The sequence below is a fragment of the Crinia signifera genome, chromosome 9 (assembly GCF_055691185.1).
Source record: "Crinia signifera chromosome 9, ASM5569118v1, whole genome shotgun sequence".
NCBI lineage: Eukaryota > Metazoa > Chordata > Amphibia > Anura > Myobatrachidae > Crinia > Crinia signifera.
The window spans coordinates 99,000,085-99,023,688 of record NC_139225.1 but is presented as its reverse complement, the minus strand read 5'-3'; the positions used below and the strand labels follow the sequence as shown (position 1 = coordinate 99,023,688).

Below are 23,604 nucleotides of genomic sequence, written 5' to 3'. Positions count from 1 at the left end.
CGGGTAGGGGACGTCAGTGAATTCGGGCCCTGAGCCGGCGCTCGGAGATGTCATCTCCAAGCGCTGGGAAACCTGCCGACCGTCACCCCACAATGCCGCCTGACACCCCCGTAACGACGACCGACACACTGGGGGCAAGCCCAGGTAAGCTGCTGGCCTGCCCCCAGCCTGCATGTGCCCCCAGCCTCTGTCCATGAGGTGAATGGATGCCGCACACAGGCGATATAGTGTGGCGAGCAGCTTGTGTGCTTGTGAGCATTTCGTTAGCTCTTCCCTGCCATGTTGAGTTTTGTATATGTCAGTCTATTGCTGGGTACACACCGAAACGATTTGGGCACAATCCCATCAATCTGGATCCAATTCAGACCGATTGGGTCAAAATCGTTTGGTTGGAACCGAATTGGATCCGATTCCAATCCTACCTGCTGCAGGTAGGATCTGTATAAGATCCATTCATCTGAATACAGATGGGATTGGATCATATGCAAATCAGATCGCACGATTTGCATATGATTTGCATCCAGTCCAAATCGTTTTGGTGTGTACCCAGCATATGAGGGGGAATTTCATCCAACCACTTAATATCCAGCACTCTGCTTCAAACCCGTCATCAGGTCCACCAGCTCCACCTCAGAGCATGACCGAGTCCTATGAATAAGACTATAGGACAGGTCGAGATTATTGTAGTTCTAAAGAGAGGCTGTAGATACTTTTGTGAAGCACATCTAGGAATGTGTAGCTTAATACTGCTTTCACATCGCAAACCCTGCTCTAACTCTGTATTTGAAAACGTCTCTGAAATGGGTCTGAGCAACCCCTTTCACATCGCATGGTGGACCTGGTTTATTACTGGGTTATTACCAGGTTGGTGCCTTTGACACTGAACCTGGTTCACCCATAGAAAACGGTGTAATGTAATTTTGACTTTTATAGCTCACATGTTAGGTTTATTTTCAGCAAGAATACAATGTGTCGTTGTTTATTTACTGTACCAATTACAAATGTTTTTATATATAATACGGTACTTGTTTCCTAGCACGGCGCCCATCGGGTCCCATCACATACTTTAACTTAAGGTATGCGATGGGACCCGACGGACCCGATTTTCAGGCTTTTTTTGAGGTTTCCCGACAAATGTATAATCGGGTCCATCGCATGCCATTATAATGGCATGCCATGCGACCGACCTGATTTTACATAGTAAGCATTGTATGTAATGTTAAAATCCTATGTAAAATCTGGTCCATTGTATGCCATTATAATGGCATACAATGCGACCAATGCGATGGACCCGATTTTACATAGGAACCAATGTTAAATTGCCCCCCATACCCAATTTTTGATTGTACACCCACCCTGATGGGTAATTTCTATGTCAAATGCCCCCCCATTGTTAATTCCACCACACGATGAACGCCACCCCCCCACGATGAACGCCACCCCGAAGCGTGGCGAGCGGCAGCGGTACGCGTCCTCTGACCTTTTCATAACCCCACTATCCACGTCGGCGCGTAGTTGACTTTAAATAGTATGGCGAGCGCAGCGAGTCACCGAGCCCGAAGCGTGGCGAGCGGACGCGTAATACATCTGAAGTAATGCGCGGGGCTCGCCTCGCCACACTATATAAAATCAACTCCATGCCGATGTAGATAGTAGGGGTATGAAAAGGTCGGAAGACGCGTACCGCCGCCCCTCGCGGGCTCGGTGCACTCGCCACGCTTCGGGTTCACGTTGATCGTGGCGTTAACAATGGGGGGGCATACAATGAAAAATGGGGTCTCGGGGACCATTTAACATTGGTTCGAATGTAAATAATCGGGTCGGTCGGGTCAATTGCAACCCGATTGCATACAATTAAAATCGGTGGCGCCGTGCTAGGAAACAAGTACCTATAATACCCCTTTCACACCAGCCTGAATTCCCAGGTTGGGCCCAGGAACAACCCACGACTAGTGTTGGTGTGAAAGGTTCCCGGGCCAAAACACTGCGACCGATGTCCCCGGATTTCAACCCTACTAGCTAGCAGGGTTGCTCCCGCGACCAGCCTGGGATATTGGCCGGTGTAAAAAAGGTATTTTCCCAGTCCTGGACGGTAACCTGCTGCCTGTCGCTCTGGGAACACGTAGCTGCCAGGTGCCACCTGTTGCTGAGTGGACTTGGAGCTGCCGGGTGCTGCCTGCCCACCTGCTTGTTGCTATTATATTGGGGAGGGGTGGGGGGGGGAGAGCTTCTGAGTGCCCCTGTCCGTTGCTATGGGGACACGGAGCCTGCCTTCCACTACCCACACTATTTCTCCTCCCTCACACCAGAAAATGCAGTGGTAGGCTGGTGTGAAAGGGGCCAGCCCAGGAATGTCCCTGCATGATCCGGGGACCATATTCCTGGGTAAATCCCTGCATTTTCTTGTGTGAAAGGGGTATTAGGGAATCCTTTACAGTGCCACTGATTTGTCTGGTAATTTCTGCCACCCCTCTTATTCTAAGCAACTCCCTCCCCTCCTCATCAGTCCATATTGCCATAAATGTATGCTCTGTAGTGTAGAAATATGCGAGCAATGCTTCTCCACTACTTCAAATGCTATTTCTATTGTTTCCAGATTCAGGATTGTGTTATCAGGTAGGGAGACAGCCTATTGCCTCCTTTTGAAGAGTCATGTGTCGTAAATACCGGGTCTGAGCCTTTCCCACTGCACAATGAAATTGATCAGAATCGTGTAGAATCCTTCTTTTAACCCATTTTCAAATACCGGGGTTTTGTACCCAGTAAATTCAGTGGCGCTTTTCACACTGCAACTAGAACCAGTTTGAAACGCTTAAAAAAAAAAAAAAATGCAATATACCATGTTTTAGCTGCTGTGTGATAGGGGTATCTGTGTGTTGAGTGAATTTTAAATGTTCTACAGAGAATACTTATTTTTGTTTTGCGTTCTAAAAGGGCTGATTGAAAGAATACTTAGTTATGGTTTAAAGTATTCTTGGTTAATTATTGACTAGACCTTTGTTATATACTGTGAGTTAAAATATTTATTTAAATTACTGCATGATTCATTTGTATTATGACTTTCATCTGTGGTCTGGTTCTATTTTCGTATAATCTGCCAATAGCAACCTTCTTTAGTCAGATCTCTGCAGCCCCTGCCTGACTGTATTCTTAGTTTTTGCCCTCAGTATCCACATAGAAAATGAAAAGCTTCCATCAGGGTTTTGGCTCTGACTGAGCAGGCATGACCTATTAGGATTAGTGCATAAAGTAGATAAAATATATGTATCGTTGTATATTACTGACACACTCTTTGCTAACCTCCACTTAAGGCCCATACATACTGAGTCTTGAGCTAAAAGTTGCTCAAAGCCACCCAGTGTGTATTCTCCGGCAATGAGCGCTGCTGCGCGCTCCCGCCGTTCATCTGCTGCGCTATGTTTTGCCCTCCAGCTGTTGTTGAACTACCGATCCCAGCATCCTACAGTTTTGCTATTTGTCCATGCTAAAACTGTTTCAGGGCATGCTGGGATATGTAGATCGACCACAGCTGGGCCAAAGGTTCCCCATCCCTGCTCTAGGAGGTGAATTTGCCCTGACATTTATGGAGCTAGTCCAACATTTGTCATGTTTTCTTGTAATGTAGCTATCTTTTTTTACATTGGAACACCTTTATTTCATGGTATTGCTCATCTACAAGAAGTTTCTAATCTAGTTAAAGCTAGGTTGACACTTGACCAATAAGAGAACTGAAGTAAACTTTTAACTATAATTACATCAATGGACATTTTTAAATGAACTGTTTGATCGAGCTCAGTACTCACTACATATGCAGCACAATAATTGCTTGTGGTTACGTCCAAATGTTGGGGCAGTACAGATGGTGTAATGGTTAGCGTTACCGAGGTCATGGGTCCGTATATTCTCCCCTTACTACCGTGGGTTTCCTCCGGGTACTCCGGTTGCCTCCCACAATCCAAAAATATACTGGTAGGTTATTTGGCTTCTAACAAAATGAACCCTAGAATGAATGTGTGCGCGTGTACATGTGGTAGGGAATATAGATTGTAAGCTCCACTGTGGCAGGGACTGATGTGACTGTTCATCTATTCTCTGTAAAGCGCTGCGGAATATGTGTGCCCTATATAAGAAACTGGTAATAAATAAATAATAAAATGTTGTGCAGCATAGTTGCTGTGTACACACCAAGCAATGATTGGTCCGGGCAGCCGAATATAAGATGTTTGATTACTGCAGTGTTTACCCATCTTGTCTTAAGGTGCCCATACACTTGGCCTATTTCGCCCAATCCTAACGGATGGGGCAGAGAAATAGGCCCGAATCTAATGTTTGATGTCCTCCCTCAGGTCTGATGCGTGGTTCCGTGCACATTGGACCTGAGCTTGGAGATGTTGCCCATCTGACCTCTAACTCTGTCCCCTTCCAGTGGCAGGGAGCAGGTTTGCATGCGGTACATCGCATGTGAAAGGACCGGGCAGCTGAAGGGGGTCGGATGACCCATACACTTCTGCGATACACTGTAGTAGTCACTGCATCGGCGGCACCTTTTTACATTATTTACTATTTTGGGTTTGGCACTAAATAAGAGGCAAATAAAATAACTGGCTTTTAAAGTAGTTCTTAACTGTTACATTATTATTCCTAATTCTTCTCATGAACATGCAGCTTTTTGTTCTCTGATGCTTTAAAAAGGTGTAAATGAAATGATCTGCTTTTTCCAGTTCCTTGCATACTTGTACTATTGATGTGTTGATGCATGAGAGTGACTGTTGTGTAATGGTTGCTTGGCAACGGACATTATTTTTATTTCGGCAATCTATGACTATTTTCACATGAGTGAATCAGTTTGTTGTGTTCAAATTCTCCAAGTGCTGTCCAGCAGCTCCACTTCAATCATTTGTTTGGTTACGTTTATTTGGTTCTTTCTTTTAAAAGCCATCGAGGGCTCATTCACACATGTAGAAAAAATTAGCATGATGTGTGTAGTATGTTTTCACGCTCACTTTACATGTGTTGGACTATCAGTAATGCAAACTATTGTACAGGAGTTTCACACATGAAAACAATGTCGCTCTCTATTCTAAAATGTTAAACTTGGTGATTTAAAAAATAAATAAATTATAATACAGTCATGGGATAAGCCCATCTGAAATAATGCATATTTATAAAGCTGCTGCGTGCATATTCTCCATTTATAGTTGTGCCGTCATTTTGAAAATGTGCAATACCAACAGGACATGATGTGCCGTTCCGCATACAATACATTTATTCTCATTAACATTTCTGGTCTCTGATTTTCATTACCTTTTTAAACACCGGTACAAGAAGCTGACTTTTCACACTAAAGGTGTGTTTTTGTGGTTGGGTATAGCAAGGGCTTCAGCAAACGACCCAAAGATTAGTTTCACTAACGTCCTTGATGGGATACTGGGAATGGTCTTAAGACATTGGGTATTAGAGGGTATTAGAGGGTATCCGCAGGAGACAGGCACATCTATAACTTTGAAGCTGGGTGTGCTGGCTCCTCCCCTCTGATTCCCCACCCAGGAACCAGTTTAGAAAAATGTGCCCTCAGGAGAGGATGCACACTGCTGGAGCTCCAGAGAGTTTGTCTTCAGTTTATTTTCTTTTATTATTTTGGGGTTACTGTGTTGGACTTCACAGTATCCCTGCTTCGAGGGAGTCAGTTGAGGAGGGTTCAGCTGCAGGCCTCTTAAGGTACCGAGCTGTCCCTGCTGCAGGACCACCGTCCTGAGAGGGTGTTTGTACTCACGGGCATTGCGCTGCAGTGATACTCACCCCCAGCATGCCGCACACTCCTGACACAGTCCGAAGACGTCTGTGGTGAGTAAAAACCGGGGTCCCCACAGTGGGGTACCCCGGCTCATTGTGCGGCAAGATGGCGGCGGCGGCAGACGCGGTACCCTGCACAGGGGCTGCGCAGACCCCCTGTCACAAACTGGCTGCGGGTGACAGTCCCTGGGCTACCAGGGCAGATCCCACTATAAAACGCTGTTCAGTGTGAGGGCGCCATTAAAACTGACAGCCAGCGCCAGTATAAAGATCAGTGAAGCCCCTGCGCCATCACAGAAGGACGGGGCTTCAGCGGAGCGAGGCCAGAGCTCTGAGCGCGCATACACTACTTCCTGCTTCTCCCTGGGCGCCATTACTGTCTCCAGATACACTCCTCAGCGGTGAGGTGTTGGACAGAGGAAATCTGCAGAAAACAGCAAGTGTATTTAGCGCTAAGATCGCTTAATTGATCACACTGTTCTGTGTTTATGCGTGTTACCAACTCCTAAATAGGAGTTAAGGTTGTACAGGGTGTGCTGGTCTCCTCAGTGTAATCTGAGCGCTCCCCCACGTGCTTGTTAAGCTACACACTTCCAGTGATAGAGCTCACACATATATAGCTGCTATACACTGCACACTGAATATATATATATTTATTTCATTGTGATTGTGGTGTGTTTGTGGAAGAAAGGTTACTTATTCCTTCAACATGGTGAGGAAGTTAACCTGTCTCATTTGCAGCAGCAAGTTTGTGCCTAAATCCACCTCACAGATTACTTGTGAGGAATGCATGTCCACTCAAACGAGTGGAACAGGGGGTTCATCCCAGATTACTCCTCAATCAGACTCACAGGAGCCTGAATGGGCGGCAGGCATTAAAACCATGCTGCAGGCAGTGTCAACACAATTGGCTGCAAATACAATGCAGACCAAACAGGTGCAGCAGGACTTAACAGTTTTAGCCGCACGGGTGGATAATATAAGCACCACCACGGGCCAGTCACGGAAGCGTGCTGCGACCGCCATGTTGCCTGATTCAGATGATGATCTGCAGGCGGGTGACGACACAGATGATAATGTGGACGACGGGGCTCTGATCCCTGATTCACAGTCATCTCTTAGAGGCCCAGAACCTCTTATTACAGCAATAAGAGAAGTGTTAGACCTTCCTTTAGCAGACATGCAGGAAGGTGACCCGTTCTTTGGGTCCCAAAGGAAACAGCAAATTGTTTATCCTGAACAAGTTGACCTTGATGAGACGTTTAAGGAGGCTTGGAAACAACCTGAAAAGCGTTTCCAACGGTCTAAAAGGTTTAAGTCCAATTTTCCCTTTGATCCCGCCACTAGAGCGGTGTGGGAAGAGCCTCCGGTTGTGGATGCATCAGTGTCCAGACTGTCCAAGAAGGTGGTTCTCCCCGTCCCAGGGGCAGCAACACTCAAGGATAGTACAGACAAAAAACTGGATACTACCCTTAAGTCCATGTACACTGCGAGTGGGGCGTCTCAGAGACCTGTCCTCGCCAGTTGTTGGATGGCTAAGTCCATTTATACATGGGCTTCTCAAATCCAGGAAGGCATGCTGGCCGATATGTCAATGGCGCAGGTCGGAGAGAGACTTCGCCATATCCAGGATACTGCAAAGATCCTGTGTGACACGCAGAAGGAGCTTGGAGCTATAAATGCTCGCTCTTCCGCAATGGCGGTTTCAGGCCGCAGGGCCCTCTGGTTAAGACAGTGGGTAGCTGATCCAGAGTCCAAACGTAGCGTGGAAAGGTTGCCTTTTAAGGGAGAAAAGTTATTTGGTAGCGAACTTGACGACCTTATATCCAAGGCTACAGCCGGCAAGTCGACTTTTCTGCCGACGGCTTCCACTCACGCTAAACGTCCCTTTCAGGGCCATACGTCCCAGTCCTTTCAGGCTTCTCAGTCCTTTCGGCCTTCCAGGCCCAGGCAGAGGGCGAGAGGCTCCAGCTCGGCCACCAGAGGGGGCCGTGGCAGGTTCAGGAAGCCCGCCAGCACAGGATCTCAGGATCGTGCCGCAAATGCCTCCGCCTCTAAGCCGGCAGCATGACTCGGGTTCCGACCCTGGAGTCACTTGCGAGGTGGGGGGTCGCCTGTCAGCTTTCAGCCAAGTATGGTCAGTCTCTCACCTGGATTCCTGGGTGAGAGATCTTATTACCAACGGCTACAGGTTGGAATTCGAAAAGCCTCCCCCTCACAGGTTCTTCAAATCAGGTCTGCCGGCTCTACAAGCAGACCGAGTGAGCCTGCAGCAGGCAATACAACGCCTGCTGACGTCACAGGTAATCACACCTGTCCCATTGCAGGAACAAGGAAGGGGTTACTACTCCAATCTGTTCCTCGTGCCGAAGCCGGACGGCTCGGTGCGCCCCATTTTAAATTTAAAGTCACTAAACCCTTTTTTAAGGGTTTACAAATTCAAGATGGAGTCCCTCCGGGCAGTAATAGCAACCCTGGAGGAGGGAGAGTTCTTAGCATCGCTGGATGTAAAGGACGCCTACCTCCACATACCAATTTGGGGTCCACATCAGGCTTTCCTGAGGTTTGCGCTGAAAGATCTGCACTTTCAATTCAGAGCGCTGCCATTCGGCCTGTCATCAGCGCCGCGTGTGTTCACGAAGGTGATGGCAGAAATGATGGTACTGCTCAGGAGGTCGGGTGTCAACATTATCCCTTACCTGGACGACTTGCTGATCAAAGCAAGGTCGGAACAGGTCCTGCTGCAGGATATAGCAAAGACCAGGCAGATTTTATCCGAGCATGGGTGGATCCTAAATATCCCCAAGTCCTCCCTGACGCCATCACGTCGTATCCTCTTTCTAGGAATGTTCCTGGATACAGAGTTGAAAAGGATTTTCCTCCCTCGGGAGAAGATGGAAGCCATACAATCCCTAGTGATGGTGATTTTGGCAAAGCCTCAGGTGTCGGTTCACCAATGCATCCAGCTATTTGGCAGGATGGTGGCCACATTCGAGGCCATTCAGTTCGGACGTTTTCCCACCAGGGTGTTCCAACTGGATCTGTTGGCAAAATGGTCGGGCTCTCATCTCCTGATGTACAAGAGGATTTCTCTGTCGCATCAGTCCCGGCAGTCCCTTCTATGGTGGACTCAGGAGTCGAACCTGCTTGCAGGTCGGAGATTTGGCATCCAGGATTGGGTGCGACTCACGACAGATGCGAGCCTGCAGGGATGGGGTGCTGTGACCATGGACAGAACCTTTCAAGGTCAGTGGACTCGGTGGGAAGCGAGACTCCACATCAATATCCTGGAGCTGAGAGCTGTATACTATGCAGTGTTACAAGCCCAGGATCTCCTCCAAGGTCGGGCGCTCCAGATACAGTCCGACAATGCCACAACTGTGGCCTACATAAATCGCCAGGGAGGCACAAAAAGCAGGACTTGCATGAAAGAAGCTTCCAAGATCCTGACCTGGGCGGAAACGTACGTGGTGGCTCTGTCGGCCATCTTTATCCCGGGTGTGGACAATTGGGAGGCGGACTTCCTAAGTCGTCACGCCCTCCACCCCGGGGAATGGAGCCTGAATTCACAGGTGTTTGCAGCAATTGTGGACCGTTGGGGCCAGCCATCGATAGATCTGATGGCATCCCGGTTAAACCACAAGGTCCCCATGTATTGCACAAGGACCAGGGATCCCTGCGCAGTGGCAATAGACGCCCTGACAATTCCATGGGTGTTTCCCTTGGTGTATCTGTTTCCACCCATACCGCTTCTGACAAGAGTTCTAAAAAGGGTTCGAAGTCAGGGAGTGGAAGCCATTCTGGTGGCTCCGGACTGGCCAAGAAGGGCTTGGTTCTCGGATCTACAGAGCCTGCTGATCGAGGATCCTTGGCCCCTGCCTCTAAAGAGAGATCTACTCACACAAGGCCCTTGCGTCTTCCAAGATTTAGGGCGGCTACGTTTGTCGGCGTGGAGGCTGAGCGGAAAATCTTAGCTCAGAAGGATCTGCATTCATCAGTTATCACCACGATGATTCAGGCCAGAAAGCCGGTAACAAACACCCACTACTACAAGATCTGGAGGAAGTACGTGGGTTGGTGCGAGGAGCTGAAGGTCCCCCCAGCGAAGTTTAACCTAAACAGGTTATTGTGCTTCTTACAAGCGGGATTGGATTTGGGTCTCCGTCTGGGCTCACTAAAGGTCCAGATCTCGGCCCTGTCCATATTCTTCCAAAAGAAATTGGCTACCATCCCGGAAGTACAAACATTCCTTCAGGGAGTGCTTCACATCCAGCCACCCTTTGTACCTCCTACACCTCCTTGGAGTTTGGATGTTGTTCTTAATTTTCTTCAATCCTCCTGGTTTGAACCGTTGGAGTCGATAGAATTGCAGTATATCACCTGGAAGGCGGTGGTCCTTTTGGCCCTAGCCTCGGCTAGAGTGTCCGAATTGGGAGCTCTCTCCTGTAAGAGCCCCTATCTAATTTTTCACTCAGACAGAGCGGAGTTGAGAACTAACCCGCGATTTCTTCCTAAGGTGATCTCTTCCTTTCACCTTAATCAGCCAATTGTAGTCCCGTCTGCATCTAGTTCACCGGATATTCCGGTATCCCTGGATGTTGTGCGTGTCTTGCGTGTGTATGTCCAGAGGACGTCAAGAATCAGGAAGACAGATTGTCTATTCATTCTGTATGACGCACAAAAGAAAGGACACCCTGCATCTAAGCAATCCATTGCTAGATGGATTAGGACCACAATACAACAAGCCTATGTGACGGCAGGCATGCCGACACCTCCGGTTTTAAAGGCTCACTCCACCAGATCGGTGGGCGCATCCTGGGCGGCTGCTCGGGGTGTGTCAGCTCTGCAGCTCTGTAGAGCTGCTACATGGTCAGGGCAACACACCTTTGTAAAATTTTACAAGTTTGATGCCTTAGCCAAAGAAGATACCCAGTTTGGGCAGGCAGTACTGCAGCAGTCTCCGCACGTACCCTCCCGTTCTGGAAGCTTTGGGACATCCCCAATGTCTTAAGACCATTCCCAGTATCCCATCAAGGACGTTAGTGAAAATAGGAATTTAATACCTACCGGTAATTCCTTTTCACGTAGTCCTTATGGGATACTGGGCGCCCGCCCTGTGCGGGGGTCTGGCTGCAGCTTTATTCTGCTTATAAAGTTCAGAAGTTAACCTAGGGTCTTCTGGTTCTAAGGTCTAGTTCAGTGACCTTGTTAAAGAAAATCCATCCAGTTGGTGGTATTATAGTTGTTTTTTATTTTGTATGAATGCGGGTGTGCTGGCATAAATCTCACCACACTATTCACACTTATGTTTACATAGGTGACACAAGTTATTCCTCTCATATGTACATTCTCCTTCGGGCACAGTTTTTCATTAACTGGTTCCTGGGTGGGGAATCAGAGGGGAGGAGCCAGCACACCCAGCTTCAAAGTTATAGATGTGCCTGTCTCCTGCGGATACCCTCTAATACCCAATGTCTTAAGACCATTCCCAGTATCCCATAAGGACTACGTGAAAAGGAATTACCGGTAGGTATTAAATTCCTATTTTTCCCCTTTCTTTTGGCACGAGTGGATGGGGGGATACCCACCTTTTTTTTTTGGGGGGGGGGGGGGGTGCGGTGCGAAGTCCTAAGCCTGCAATGGAGCAAGCACCTCTGGCTTTTAGCTCCCAGGTTACATGGCTGGAGCTATTCAATTATATCACGCGGTAACCACCATGTCTAATTTGCGTTAAGTCATAGATTTCAAATTAAGTATGCCCTAAGACCCAAGGGTGTTCTTAACGCACATGTATCTTATCACCCTGCTGATGAGGGAATGGAACTGTGCAGTAATTAAAATAGATCTGGGGTCTTCATCTGGGAGCTAAAATCACTTGAGTACCCCATGTAACAAAATTCTCTCCATAGTGGCTGATGTATCAAATCCTGTGAATACACCAGCTTTCGAATCATTTAGGGATTCACCCTGTTTACTATTCATAAAAGCCTGCAGAGGCCATCACCACCATTCCTATGATAACTACTTTCTGTATGTTTATTGTGTACAAACGTGTCTCCTCCAATGAGGTCTCCACCTCCAGGATGGCTATGGCAAGGTGTGATCTAGTAAAACAGTGGCTATTTTTCGTGGGTCTCATGTGTCACGTGTATGTTTATATGCCAGGCTGACATCAGGGAGATTGGCATCCCTCAGCTTCCATATTGTTCTTAATAAAGAAAGAACCACCATAAGCAACCCTTTTACATATATTTAATGTTTGGAGTGGAGCAGGTGGTGGTGATTGTTATTTCAAATTTGGTTCTGGTCAGTGTTTAGGAAGCAGATGGCACAGTCCACATAGCCTGAATGTACATCTTTTAGGAACTGAGATCATCATCTGCCTGGAATATAAGTACAAGTGTTTTTTAAGGAGTCGGCATGGGCAGGAGGTAGAGAATTTTTTTTTTTTTTTTTGTAAATGGGGTCTATTCAATTACCTGCAATGTATTTGCAGGACCAGTAGCCCCTGCAGCCTTATCTTTTACAACACTGTGGCCTGTGGGTTGAAATGTGCAAATTCAGGTTGAGGCTGAGAGATGTAGTGCTGGGTATGGATTGGCTGGTCGACCTAAAGATGGTAGACACCACTAGGTCGACATACTACAAGGTTGACATGTCCTTAGGTCGACCCAAGCATTAGGTCGACATGATCTAGGTCGAAAGTCAAAAGGTCGACATTCAGTTATTCCGTTTTTTTTTTCTTTCTTTTTTTTACCCGAATGTTGACATGGACACAGGTTAAAGTGTACTGCGTGGCTCTCTGCGCTCGGCACACTATTTTTTTTCTCCCGCCACGCCCTAGTAAATGGTAGGACATGAAATAATGTTGGCTCAAAAAAACAGCGAAAAACCCATGTGTTGACCTTTTGACTGTTGAGCTAGACAATGTCGACCTAATGCTTGTGTGGACCTAAGGACCTGTCTATCTTGTCCCATGTTGACTTAGTGGTGTCGACCTAATGACTGTCGACCGACCGTATTCCCACTGCTGGTGTTTCAGTGCTGCTGCAACATCTCACACCTTTGCACGGGAAGCCTGGATTGACTGGAAAGTTTGGAACTTGGTTATCATCTAGTCCAGTGGTTCGCAACCTCAGTCCTCAAGTACCCCCAACAGAACATGTTTTCCAGGTCACCCAGCAGGTGCACTCATTACTCAGTGACACATTTTAAAAGATCCACAGGTGGAGCTAATTATTTCACTTGCAATTCTGTGTGGAGACCTGGAAAATGTGAACTGTTGGGGGGTCCTAAGGACTGGGGTTAAGAACCAATGATCTAGTTTATAGTTTGACTTGTGATCAGTGCTGTATTTTGTGAGCCAGGTGTTCATTGCATCCAATTCTTTGGTTTTTCCATTTCCTGCCTTTATTATGTTTAATTTTAGGGTACTCTTTACTTAGATGGGCGCCCGTCGTGGTGATCGCGGGTACATTTATGTCTGGCCACGACGCGACCGACGCGATGCCCGCGATTTCCCATTGAAACCCATGTTAAACATGGAAATCGTGTCGGTCGCGTCGCGGCCGGCCATAAATGTACCCGCGATGCCCGCGACGCGATGCTCCCGATTTGCCATAGGAATCAATGTTAAAAGGCCCGATGGACACGATTTTACTATTAAATGCCTCAATGGACCCGATTTGGCCATAGGAATCAATGTTAAATGGGCCACAGAGCCCAAATAGGCACAATTAACCCTAAAATGTCCCCCCAAAATTTTAACGCCACCCCACGATCCACGCCAACCCGAAGCGTGGCGAGCGCAGCGGTACGCGTCCTCCGACCTTTTCATGCCCTACTATCCACTAGGGCGTGGAGTGAGAATAGAATAGTGTGGCGAGCGCAGCGAGCCACCGAGCCCGAAGCGTGGCGAGCGCACGCGGATACCTTCACAGTTATACGCGTCCCCTCGCGGGCTTCACAGGTGTCCGTGGCGACGCGGACACCTGTGAAGCCCGCGAGGGGACGCGTATAACTGTGAAGGTATCCGCGGGGCTCGCTGTGCTCGCCACGCTTCGGGCTCGGTGGCTCGCTGCGCTCGCCACAATATTCTATTCTCACTCCACGCCCTAGTGGATAGTAGGGCATGAAAAGGTCGGAGGACGCGTACCGCCGCCCCTTGCGGGCTCGCTGCGCTCGCCATGCTTCGGGTTGCCGTGGATCGTGGGGTGGCGTTAAAAATGTGGTGTGACATTTAAGGGTTAATTGTGCCTATTTGGCCTCTGTGGCCCATTTAACATTGATTCCTATGGGCAAATCGCGGGCATTGAGGCATTTTACATGAAAATCGCGCTCAATCAGCCTTTTAACATTGTTCCCTATGGGAAAATCGCGGTCATCGCGGGTAGCAGATTTTTATGTACCCGCGATGACCGCGATGACCGCGATTTTTACCCCCGACGCCCGCGATTTCAATCGCGGGCGCCCTTCTAGGTAAAGAGTACCAATTTTAGTAACAAATATGGTTTTGCTATGTTCTTGCTGAACAGCTTACTCTGAGAAACTCAGTGCACAGTACAAATATATTACAACCATGCAATTTATTTATTTTGTGCTGGTCACTTACTAAAGCGAACATAAATTGAATTCAACCCATCTCCGCATACACCAGCCTGTTCTGTGTGAGCCTTTCTCCCTTATTGCTTATGTTGTTAGCCTGTTCTACTTCATTGCCCTGCTGTTATCAATTTGCCATAGGGAATTCTTGAATCTTAAATTTGTTTTCCCTACTCTGCAAGAGTCTTGAAATCGAATTATCTATTTGTACTGTGTCTAAAATGATAAACCATGTTTCATAATTAGCCTGCAGCTATTTTTTTTTTTCATTTTCCATTTCACAGAAAACCTTATTTAATATCCTACTAGTGATACTGATTGTGAAGTGTTGGCTGATGCATGTAGTTCAGTGCCATGGCTGAACTTGATTTCACTGTGGTAAATTACTGTGCAACAACCCATTTTACACTTTTGCCTTTATTTTAGTGTGTACATTCTGGTTATTTTTTACTATTTATTTGTAAGGGTTGGGATCATATGGTCGACATGGGACTAGGTCGACATGGGGTTTTTCAGTTTTTTTACCCGAATGTCAACACAGTCGACATGGACACAGTTGAAAGTGCATCGCATCCCCTTGCTGCGCTCGCGATGCATCGGGCACGGTGCCTCGTTGTGTTCAGCACACTATCTTATTCTCCCACCACGCCCTAGTGGATGGTAGGGCATGAAATACCGCCTGTCGGCACGTCGTCTCAAAAAACTGTGAAAAATCCCATGTCAACCTTTTGACTGTCGAACAAACGACCTTTTAAACTAATGACCTTTCGACCTAGAACCATGTTGAACTGTCCTCATGTCGACCTAGACCCATGTCAGCCTTTTCACATGTCGACCTAATGGTGTTGACCTAATGACTGTCGACCATCATGCTGTAGAGTAGACCAAATGACCGCATCCCATTTGTAAGGCTTCCCATCAGTTGTGCACAGTGTGGAGAACAAAGAGTGCGTATATGACAGGGAATTGAAAGTGAGAGAAACTAGACCACGAAGCCTAGATCTTCTTTTATAAAAGCTATTCTGTGTGAGAACACTGAGGAGCAGGAAATAGGTGCAATTGTGAATTTTACAAAATGTAAATTCCATCATTTTTTTTAATGGATTATCGATCATTGTTTTGATGGAGATGCAGACCCACTATTCGGTTATAATTCGTAAAGTAGGTTATAACAACAAGCAACTGGTACTCGCTCATCATTGCTCGAGAGCTGGCCAGGCCTAATGACGTATTAGGGAACAGTCCATTGCTGGAGCTTGTATTATGGCAAATGTTCAGTATGTTTTAAGAACGTAAAACACTTGGAACTGAATAACACTCATGGCTCTGTGAGTGCAGACCTTTGTACTTTTGCTATATATATATAGCTATATATATATATATATATATATATATATATACGTATTAGGGAACAGTCCATTGCTGGAGCTTGTATTATGGCAAATGTTCAGTATGTTTTAAGAACGTAAAACACTTGGAACTGAATAACACTCATGGCTCTGTGAGTGCAGACCTTTGTACTTTTGCTATATATATATATATATATATATATATATATATATATATATATATATATATATATATATATATATATATATATATATATATATATATATATATGCAGAAACGGGGCGGCACTCCAATAGATACAGTAAACCAAAAAACTTTTTAGTTTTTAATGGTGCAGGTGATGGCAACGTTTCGGGGCAGCGCCCCTTTCTCAAGCCGGAAAAAACAAGAAGATGTTTTTTCCGGCTTGAGAAAGGGGCGCTGCCCCGAAACGTTGCCATCACCTGCACCATTAAAAACTAAAAAGTTTTTTGGTTTACTGTATCTATTGGAGTGCCGCCCCGTTTCTGCATATAATATTGGGCAGGAGTCATCCTACACCAGAGGAAGGCACCCTAATCATCATTTATCAGCAACACGGAGTGCCGGACACCAGAGATTGATATATATATATATATATATATATATGTATATATATGTATATATATGTATATATATGTATATATATGTATATATATGTATATATATGTATATATATATATATATATGTATATGTATGTATGTATTTCTCAAAAATACATAAATTATTTACTTTTAAGTTGGAAGTCTCTGACTACGCTACCTGATAATTTTTCTTCTGGTCACCATGGACGTGTCTATATGCTGAGTTTGATGTCACGTCCTGTGGGCGGACTTCTATAGACATGGGTATTTAAACTGCCCCAATGAGGCAGTGCATTACACTCTCTTCAGTGGATGACTGCTTTTGTGCTTGTTTATGGATCATTTTCGATTCCTGATGATGATCCCAAGCTGATCAAAACATTGATCTGACCAATTTATGTGAACAATAAACCTGTTAGTATTTATGTCTTGGTGAGTGCTCATCTTTTTGCTACTCCATCTATATAGATATATAGAGAGAGAATGTAATCTATCCCAGAGCATGCTCTGGTAGTACAGTTCCAACCCGCTCCCCCATGGTATGTATTTATCCTGTAACAAGATTTTTGCGAAGTCAGTAAAAAAAAAAAAATCTGTTTTAGTGTCATTTACTGCAGTGTTTAGCTGAATAAATATACAGTACATATGGAGCAAAGTTTACTTGGACCATTGCAATCCAGCATATCGTCAAATTACTTTGGTGCGTGATCAGCTATGTACACCTCTCTGGTGACATCATGAAAGGTTATTGACTCTGTGATGCGTTCTGGGTTTTTGGTCTCTCCGTTAATGTAAAAGGAGAAGTCTTCACAATTCTATTCTTATGGCTTCCTATATTTGCATTTGATTCTGCTAACTTGATTCTATATTGTCATGCGCTATGCAAGATTCTTTTGTTTGAGACCTACTAATGCACTTTTCATGTTTCTCTAACACTTACACTTCAGGTAAACAGCACAAGGGGGAAGTAGACTCTGAAAGGGAGCTGATATACTGAAAGGGGATGAGAAAAGGGTGCCGGATGACTCACCGACAGTCGGGATTCCCGAAGGTCGTTTCTTCGTCATCGGGGCCCGACTGTTAGGAGCACTAAGTCAGAATCCCGACTTACACAAGGGTATTTTCCCTTGTGGGGATCAAAGACCCACAAGGGGCTTGAATGCGCTCGCCCCCCAATCCGGCTTCTGACAGTTGGGCTTTCGATGTTGAGGAAGTTATGACATGAATCCCGACTGTCTGTATTGAAGATCAGAGATACATGTGTACAGAGCCGCCCCCCTCCCCCCCTCTCTCTCTCGACTTTAAAAAAAATCACCTGAAAAATACTAGAATTCCTCCGGCCTCTCTGACTTTTTATTTTATGCTTGTCCGGTGTATGAGGTGGAATCCATTGCAGGCAGAGGTGCTAACCATGCGTAGCGACTGGCAGGCATTGCTCTCGTTCAGAAGGGATACCTGGCTGTTAGCAGCATTTATCCAAGATGCCGCGTCCATCTGCAAGGGCTGGTCTTGTACAATTGAAGCTTCTTGTCATCACTAAGAAATCCTCTTCTGTTTTTTTTTTTTTCTATTTTTAAGGTTCCTTATCATGGCCTCTTCCTCTGTGACACGATTCAATTCAAACTCCCTGGAAAATGCCTCCATTAGAAGGGTAAGGATAAGTCTGCAATTAATGGTTTACAGCTCAATCTTCCTTATGTTTGTAAAAATTCTACTAATATCAAAGTAATGATTAGTTATTAGAGTCTCTAGCATTATTAGAGTAACCCACAACATTTATGCTGTGTACACACAGAGGTTTAGGCTAATAGTCCAAATCAGATAGCTCAAATCGATAGGCAACAGTGTTTAACTGCATGCATGCTGATGTGCGGCCCTACGACATCGGTATCGAAATTAGAAATAGACTGTGCTACACAATCTATTTCTTCTATCTTGTAAAGAGGGCCATGGCCCCCGCACCGTCCCTCCCTGGTAGCGGATGCCAGCAACCTGCCGGGTCCCACCGCCTGCAGAATCGAACAGTGTATGGACACATTGGGGGATATTCAATGTTGGGTCATGACTATCGGGCTGTCCCGACAGCCGTTACCCTGTCCCATTCTCGATCTGTTAGACTGAGATTTTGCAGGCGTGGTTCAATGTCCCGCCTGCTATGGGTCGAGAAGGCGGCCTGGCCTTGAGAAGTGGCTGGGAATCGATAAGCTGCGGCCTAGTGCTCGTCAATTCCTGGCCGTTCTCGGCTGCTTTTGAAGTCTGGCTTGTTCTGCCGAGATCCCCTGTTCAATGCTGTGGAGGTAGAAAGCATTGAATAGGGCCCCGCAGCCATATCCCCCATCGATATCCCCTATTGCAACTTTACTTTGGATTTATGCTTGCCCTAGGCCAAATACATTCTACAGACGACCGTAAAGATAGACTTGCCTGCACAGTCTATATAGCCATATGATACCGATGCCATGGTGCTGCTTCAGGGTCACATGGGGCTGAGCACTGCAATTTTCACTTGCTTCAACTTGCTATGCTTATACTATACAGTCAAAATCGATAGCCAAAATCACACCGTGTGTACACCACTTTGCAGTTAACTTTGGCACAAAGGCTTTGATGTATGGTGTTCTGAGTCATCATTTGCCACCAGGAATTGTTGCGTCTTCTAAAAGCTATATTGCTACATTATGTGTTGAACAGTTCAAAATAGCTGACAGCTGAGTTGAGCGACAGGACCAACCAGAAGCTACAATGTCAACAATCGCATCTTCTTGTTGGCCCAAATAGTAGTTTTTTAAGTTCATTAAGTGCAGTTGGATCATTTTGACTATCCGATTTGGTCTATGAGCCTGAATCGCAATAAATCCTCAGTGAGAACTTTGTTAAACATTATTTTTTTTGTGCTTTGCTGTTATTTGTTCTAGGGGTTCTTTTTTATAGTTTTATTTTAAATTTCCTTATCCTCTATTAGGTTAAAAGTAACCAATATCATTAATCAAGGTTTTCTTTTGCCAATTGGTTTGCTATAAAAGAACATGATTTAGCTCCACTAGCAAGATTACCCATGGGATTGCTACTAATGAAGATTAGTATGAAGGGTGTGTACTTAGTGTCATTAAGTACTAAGTGGTGAAGAATATTTTATTAATGGATGTATACAAAGTGTCAGTCTTGTATTGCTACACCAATTTGTTACTGTGTTTGTATTGTATTTGTTTACTGGTCAGTGGGTTATGGTGGCCACCACTTCAGTGCTTAATACGTTCTAGGTGAGATGAGGTGCAGATGTAACTCATTGCTTGCTTTGGGGAAAAAGCACAACAGATATTTCCATAAACACTTACTGTATTATAGAGCTTTTAAACGAATGCAAGAAAATATCTGCGCTATTCATTGTATTCAGCAACATACTCTCATTTCCATCCTTCACCACAAGATCTTTATTTTTTTTTTAATAAGTCGTTTTATTTTACAGCCTCCAAGAGATGGCGTAAACCAAGAGTATAATGATGAAATTCCCCTGCTACCCGGAGAGACCCTTGTGACAGGTCAGGTTGTATGCATGGATGCTTCCTAGTCTATCCTTTATGTTCTCCCAGAAAACCAGCTGTGGAATTGTCTGCAAATTAAAATAATTCAGTGCTAAATAAATAGTTAGTGATTGCTGGAGCAAGTAATTAAGTGTCAGTAGCTCTTCATTCCATTCCCAACGTTTGCATGGTTTCCTTTTGTTTTGTCCCATGGCTGTAGTGGTGTAGTTCTCAGGGTGCTACAAATCCCCAACTTTAGATGCTTATACACATTTACACACACTATGGCCCTTACTCAGATCTGATCGCAGTACAAATTTGTTCTCAAAATGGGCACAACCATGTGCACTGCAGGTGGGGCAGATGTAACATGTGCCGAGTTACATTTGGGTGGGGTGTGTTGAAACTGAAATCATAATTTGCAGTGTAAAAATAAAGCAGCCAATATTTACCCTGCATAGAAACCAAATAACTCACCCAAATCTAACTCTCTGCACATGTTACACCTGCCCCACCTGCAGTGCACATGGTTTTGCCCATTTTGAGAACCGATTTGTACTGCGATCAGATCTAAATAAGGGCCTATGTGTATCATACATACATACATACATACATACATACATACATACATGTGAATTGATAACCTTTTTTTTCAGCCTGAAAACCTGCTATATTAATAAAATTGAATTATTTCTTGCGTAGCTCTTGGTTTCTGTTTACTCTTGTGTTCTCTCTTTGACAGATAAGGAGGTTATTTACATGTGTCCATTTAATGCACCAGTTAAAGGACGATTATTTGTCACTAACTATAAACTGTACTTCAAAGGTGAGGAGATGGTAAGTTAAAGCAGCTAGTTCACTCCAGGTTTTTGTGTCTCTTAAAGTAATCCTGCATAACATACTGTGTGTGAATGTTTTTTTTTTTTACCCTGCATAAAAAGCACAATGCATTTTGCAAGAAACAGTGTTAAAATAAATTGTCTATCTAGATTGCGTTATGTGTATTATTGAATGATAGTAAATTCCACAGTAAATGTAGCAAATAATAAAAAATATTAACTCCATTGCAGACATTTCTTAAGGGTCTTTCTGGCCTGATACAGTGAAAGACTTCCATTTCAGACCTTCGACACTGATATTTCACTGCTATACCTAAACTCCCTCAAGTGCCTAACCCTAACTTCCCACAGCCTAAAGATGCCCATACACGATACAATATTGCATTGCATAGGTTTTGCGATGAGATATAGTACAAAAAGTATGTGCAGCACATACTTTTTGAGCTGTGCGATGAGATGTGTGACGGGAGCACGCATCTCATAGCACATAACAATTGTACCGTGTATGGGCATCTTACGCCTAACCCCAGACCGCAGCCTAATGTTGACATTCTGTAATTTCAATGTGCTGCCTGTCAACCTTTTCAACAGCGTTGTCATCAGAACTGTCGATATTGTGGTGTTGGCACTGTTCATAACATAGAAAAGTGTTGCTTAGGCAACAAGCCGGGAGCTGGCAGTGGGTGTATTGCGAAGCAGCTACTAGGGGAGGTAAGAGCAACCCTTCAAATAGAAAAGGTTAAAGAAGAAAAAAGTAGCGCTAATACACCAATGAACATTCACAGTAATAAATGTAATAACATATAAAAACAGGTAAAAAAGACGGGTGTGATATAGGGGTTCGACAGTCATTATCCCGACTGGCCGGACCCGGACAGCATGGCGAGCGCAACAAAGCCCCTTGGGAGTTTTGACTCCATCATCCCCAACTGCCACTTTTGGACTTCATCACCCTCACCTTGCTTTGGAGAGACTTCTGCTGACATAATTCCTAATTGGAATAATATCTCCTGGTGATCTTAATGTGGTAACTAACTCATATCTGTGCCTACAGAGACTGTCCTTGGTGGTCCACTTGTGAGGACTTCATTATTCCACTATTTGGAACAGTTTATTTATTGCAGCTCTATGTGGATATCGACTGGCGGTATATATAGGAACGGATCCTTGCTTTATTCATTTGAGTTGTCTTTTTTTTTTTTTGCCTGTTTTTATATGTTATTAAATTTATTACTGCGAATGTTCATTGGTGTATTAGCGCTACTTTTTTCTTCTTTGGCACTGTTCATGCCAACTTCGTCTATGTATCCTATAGTTATTGATGTAAAAAGGATATTGTCAAATTGCTGTATTCCTGCTCCCTTAATTTCCTTGAAACTTTTCATGGCAGCGAGATATTCCTACCAGGGATAACTGTCTTTCATTGGTTCCCAAACTAGGACCTCAAGGATCCCTAACTGTGCATGCTTTCCAGGTCTCGCAGAATCACAAGCTAAATAATTAGCTGCACTTTTAAAATGTGTTCCCTGAGTAATGATTACACCTATGCATTGGCCAGGTGACCTTGAAAACGTGATACTTTTGGGTCCTAAGGACTGAGTTTGGAAACCACTGGTCTAGGTGTTTTTTTTTTTTAAACTAGCAAGTCAACCTATACATTTGAAGTATTCGCTTTTTATTTATTTCTCTACCGTCCAATGGGATACTGGGCTTCACTACTATGGGGATTGAGACCTCCGCAGGAGAGACAGGCACATAAAAGAACTTTCAGTGTGGGTGCACTGGCTCCTCCCCTCAATCTCCCTCCACTAGTCAGTTTTGAAAAATGTGCCTCAGGAGAGGCAGTGCTTCTGGATGCTCCAGAGTTTTTTCCACATTTATTTTCAAGTTTGTTATTTTGGGGCGCTGTAGTGACCACACAGCTGTCCTGCTTCGTGGGTGTCAGGGGAAGGGTCAGTCCCCGACCTCTTCAGGTGCAGAGCTGACCCTGCTACAGGACAATCCAGTCCTGCGTGGGACTTGTCACCGCACAGCATTGCGCTGTAGCGAGCAAGTCCCCTAGCCGCCGCACACCCCTGACAGGTCTGAAGACATCGGTGGTGAGTACAGGCTGGGGGTCCCACAAGGGGTCCCCGCAGCCATTTCTGGTGCGGCAAGACGACGGCTAGTAATGGCGGCTCTCCAGCAGGGACCGCGTGAACACCGCGTCTGATAACTGGCATAGGGGTGCTGCCGCTGGACCACCAGGGACACCCCTCAGGGTATAATGTATGATATATATATTTTACACCTTTAATAATGTCAGTATAATTATATGTAAGCGCCAGCTCCGTGTAAGGGGGCGGGGCTTCACTCAGAGCGGGACCAAGCTCTGCTGGGCGCGCGCTGTCACTTCCTGCTTCTTCACACGCTGCCAGACTCCATTACAGGGCTCCTCACTGGCGTGGTGGATCCGGGTACTTGCAGCACGGCAGAGACAGCAGGTTTTTATAGCGATTTAGCGCTGCTGCGCTATCTGGCTTAGTCAGACACTGTGTTGTTTATATCACTGTGTTTAGCGTTACCAGCTCACCCAGATCTGTGAGTTCAGGTTAAGGGTGCACTTGGCTCCCCAATTGCTCTGTTTTTCCCCACTGTTTAGTTAGACACAGCATAAAGCAAGCACATAGTCTGTTTTCACTCAGAGGAAACACATCCAGCAGTGTGTGCACGTGTGTGACTGCGTGGGGGTTGTGTTTGTTACTACAGACATTGTAGTACTATCTCATCATGGTGAAAAAGTTCACTTGTATGGTGTGTAGCACCAAGTTTGTGCCCAAGTCACAGTCCCAGGTTACTTGTGAGGCTTGTATGTCACCACAGCCCAGTAGTGCTGACACCCAGATCAGTGGGGTTCC

The 23,604-nt window shown here is 45.4% G+C and overlaps 1 protein-coding gene across 1 annotated transcript in view; it reads left to right on the top strand.

Moving 5' to 3' along the window:
• Positions 1 to 23,604, top strand: part of MTM1 (myotubularin 1) — a 77,894-nt gene that overhangs the window by 10,820 nt on the left and 43,470 nt on the right. The window contains exons 2-4 of the mRNA XM_083159444.1: positions 17,926 to 17,998; positions 19,814 to 19,886; positions 20,611 to 20,705. Coding sequence (XP_083015570.1) covers positions 17,936 to 17,998; positions 19,814 to 19,886; positions 20,611 to 20,705 — 231 coding nt within the window. The 5' untranslated portion in view covers positions 17,926 to 17,935. The remainder of the gene's footprint in view (positions 1 to 17,925; positions 17,999 to 19,813; positions 19,887 to 20,610; positions 20,706 to 23,604) is intronic.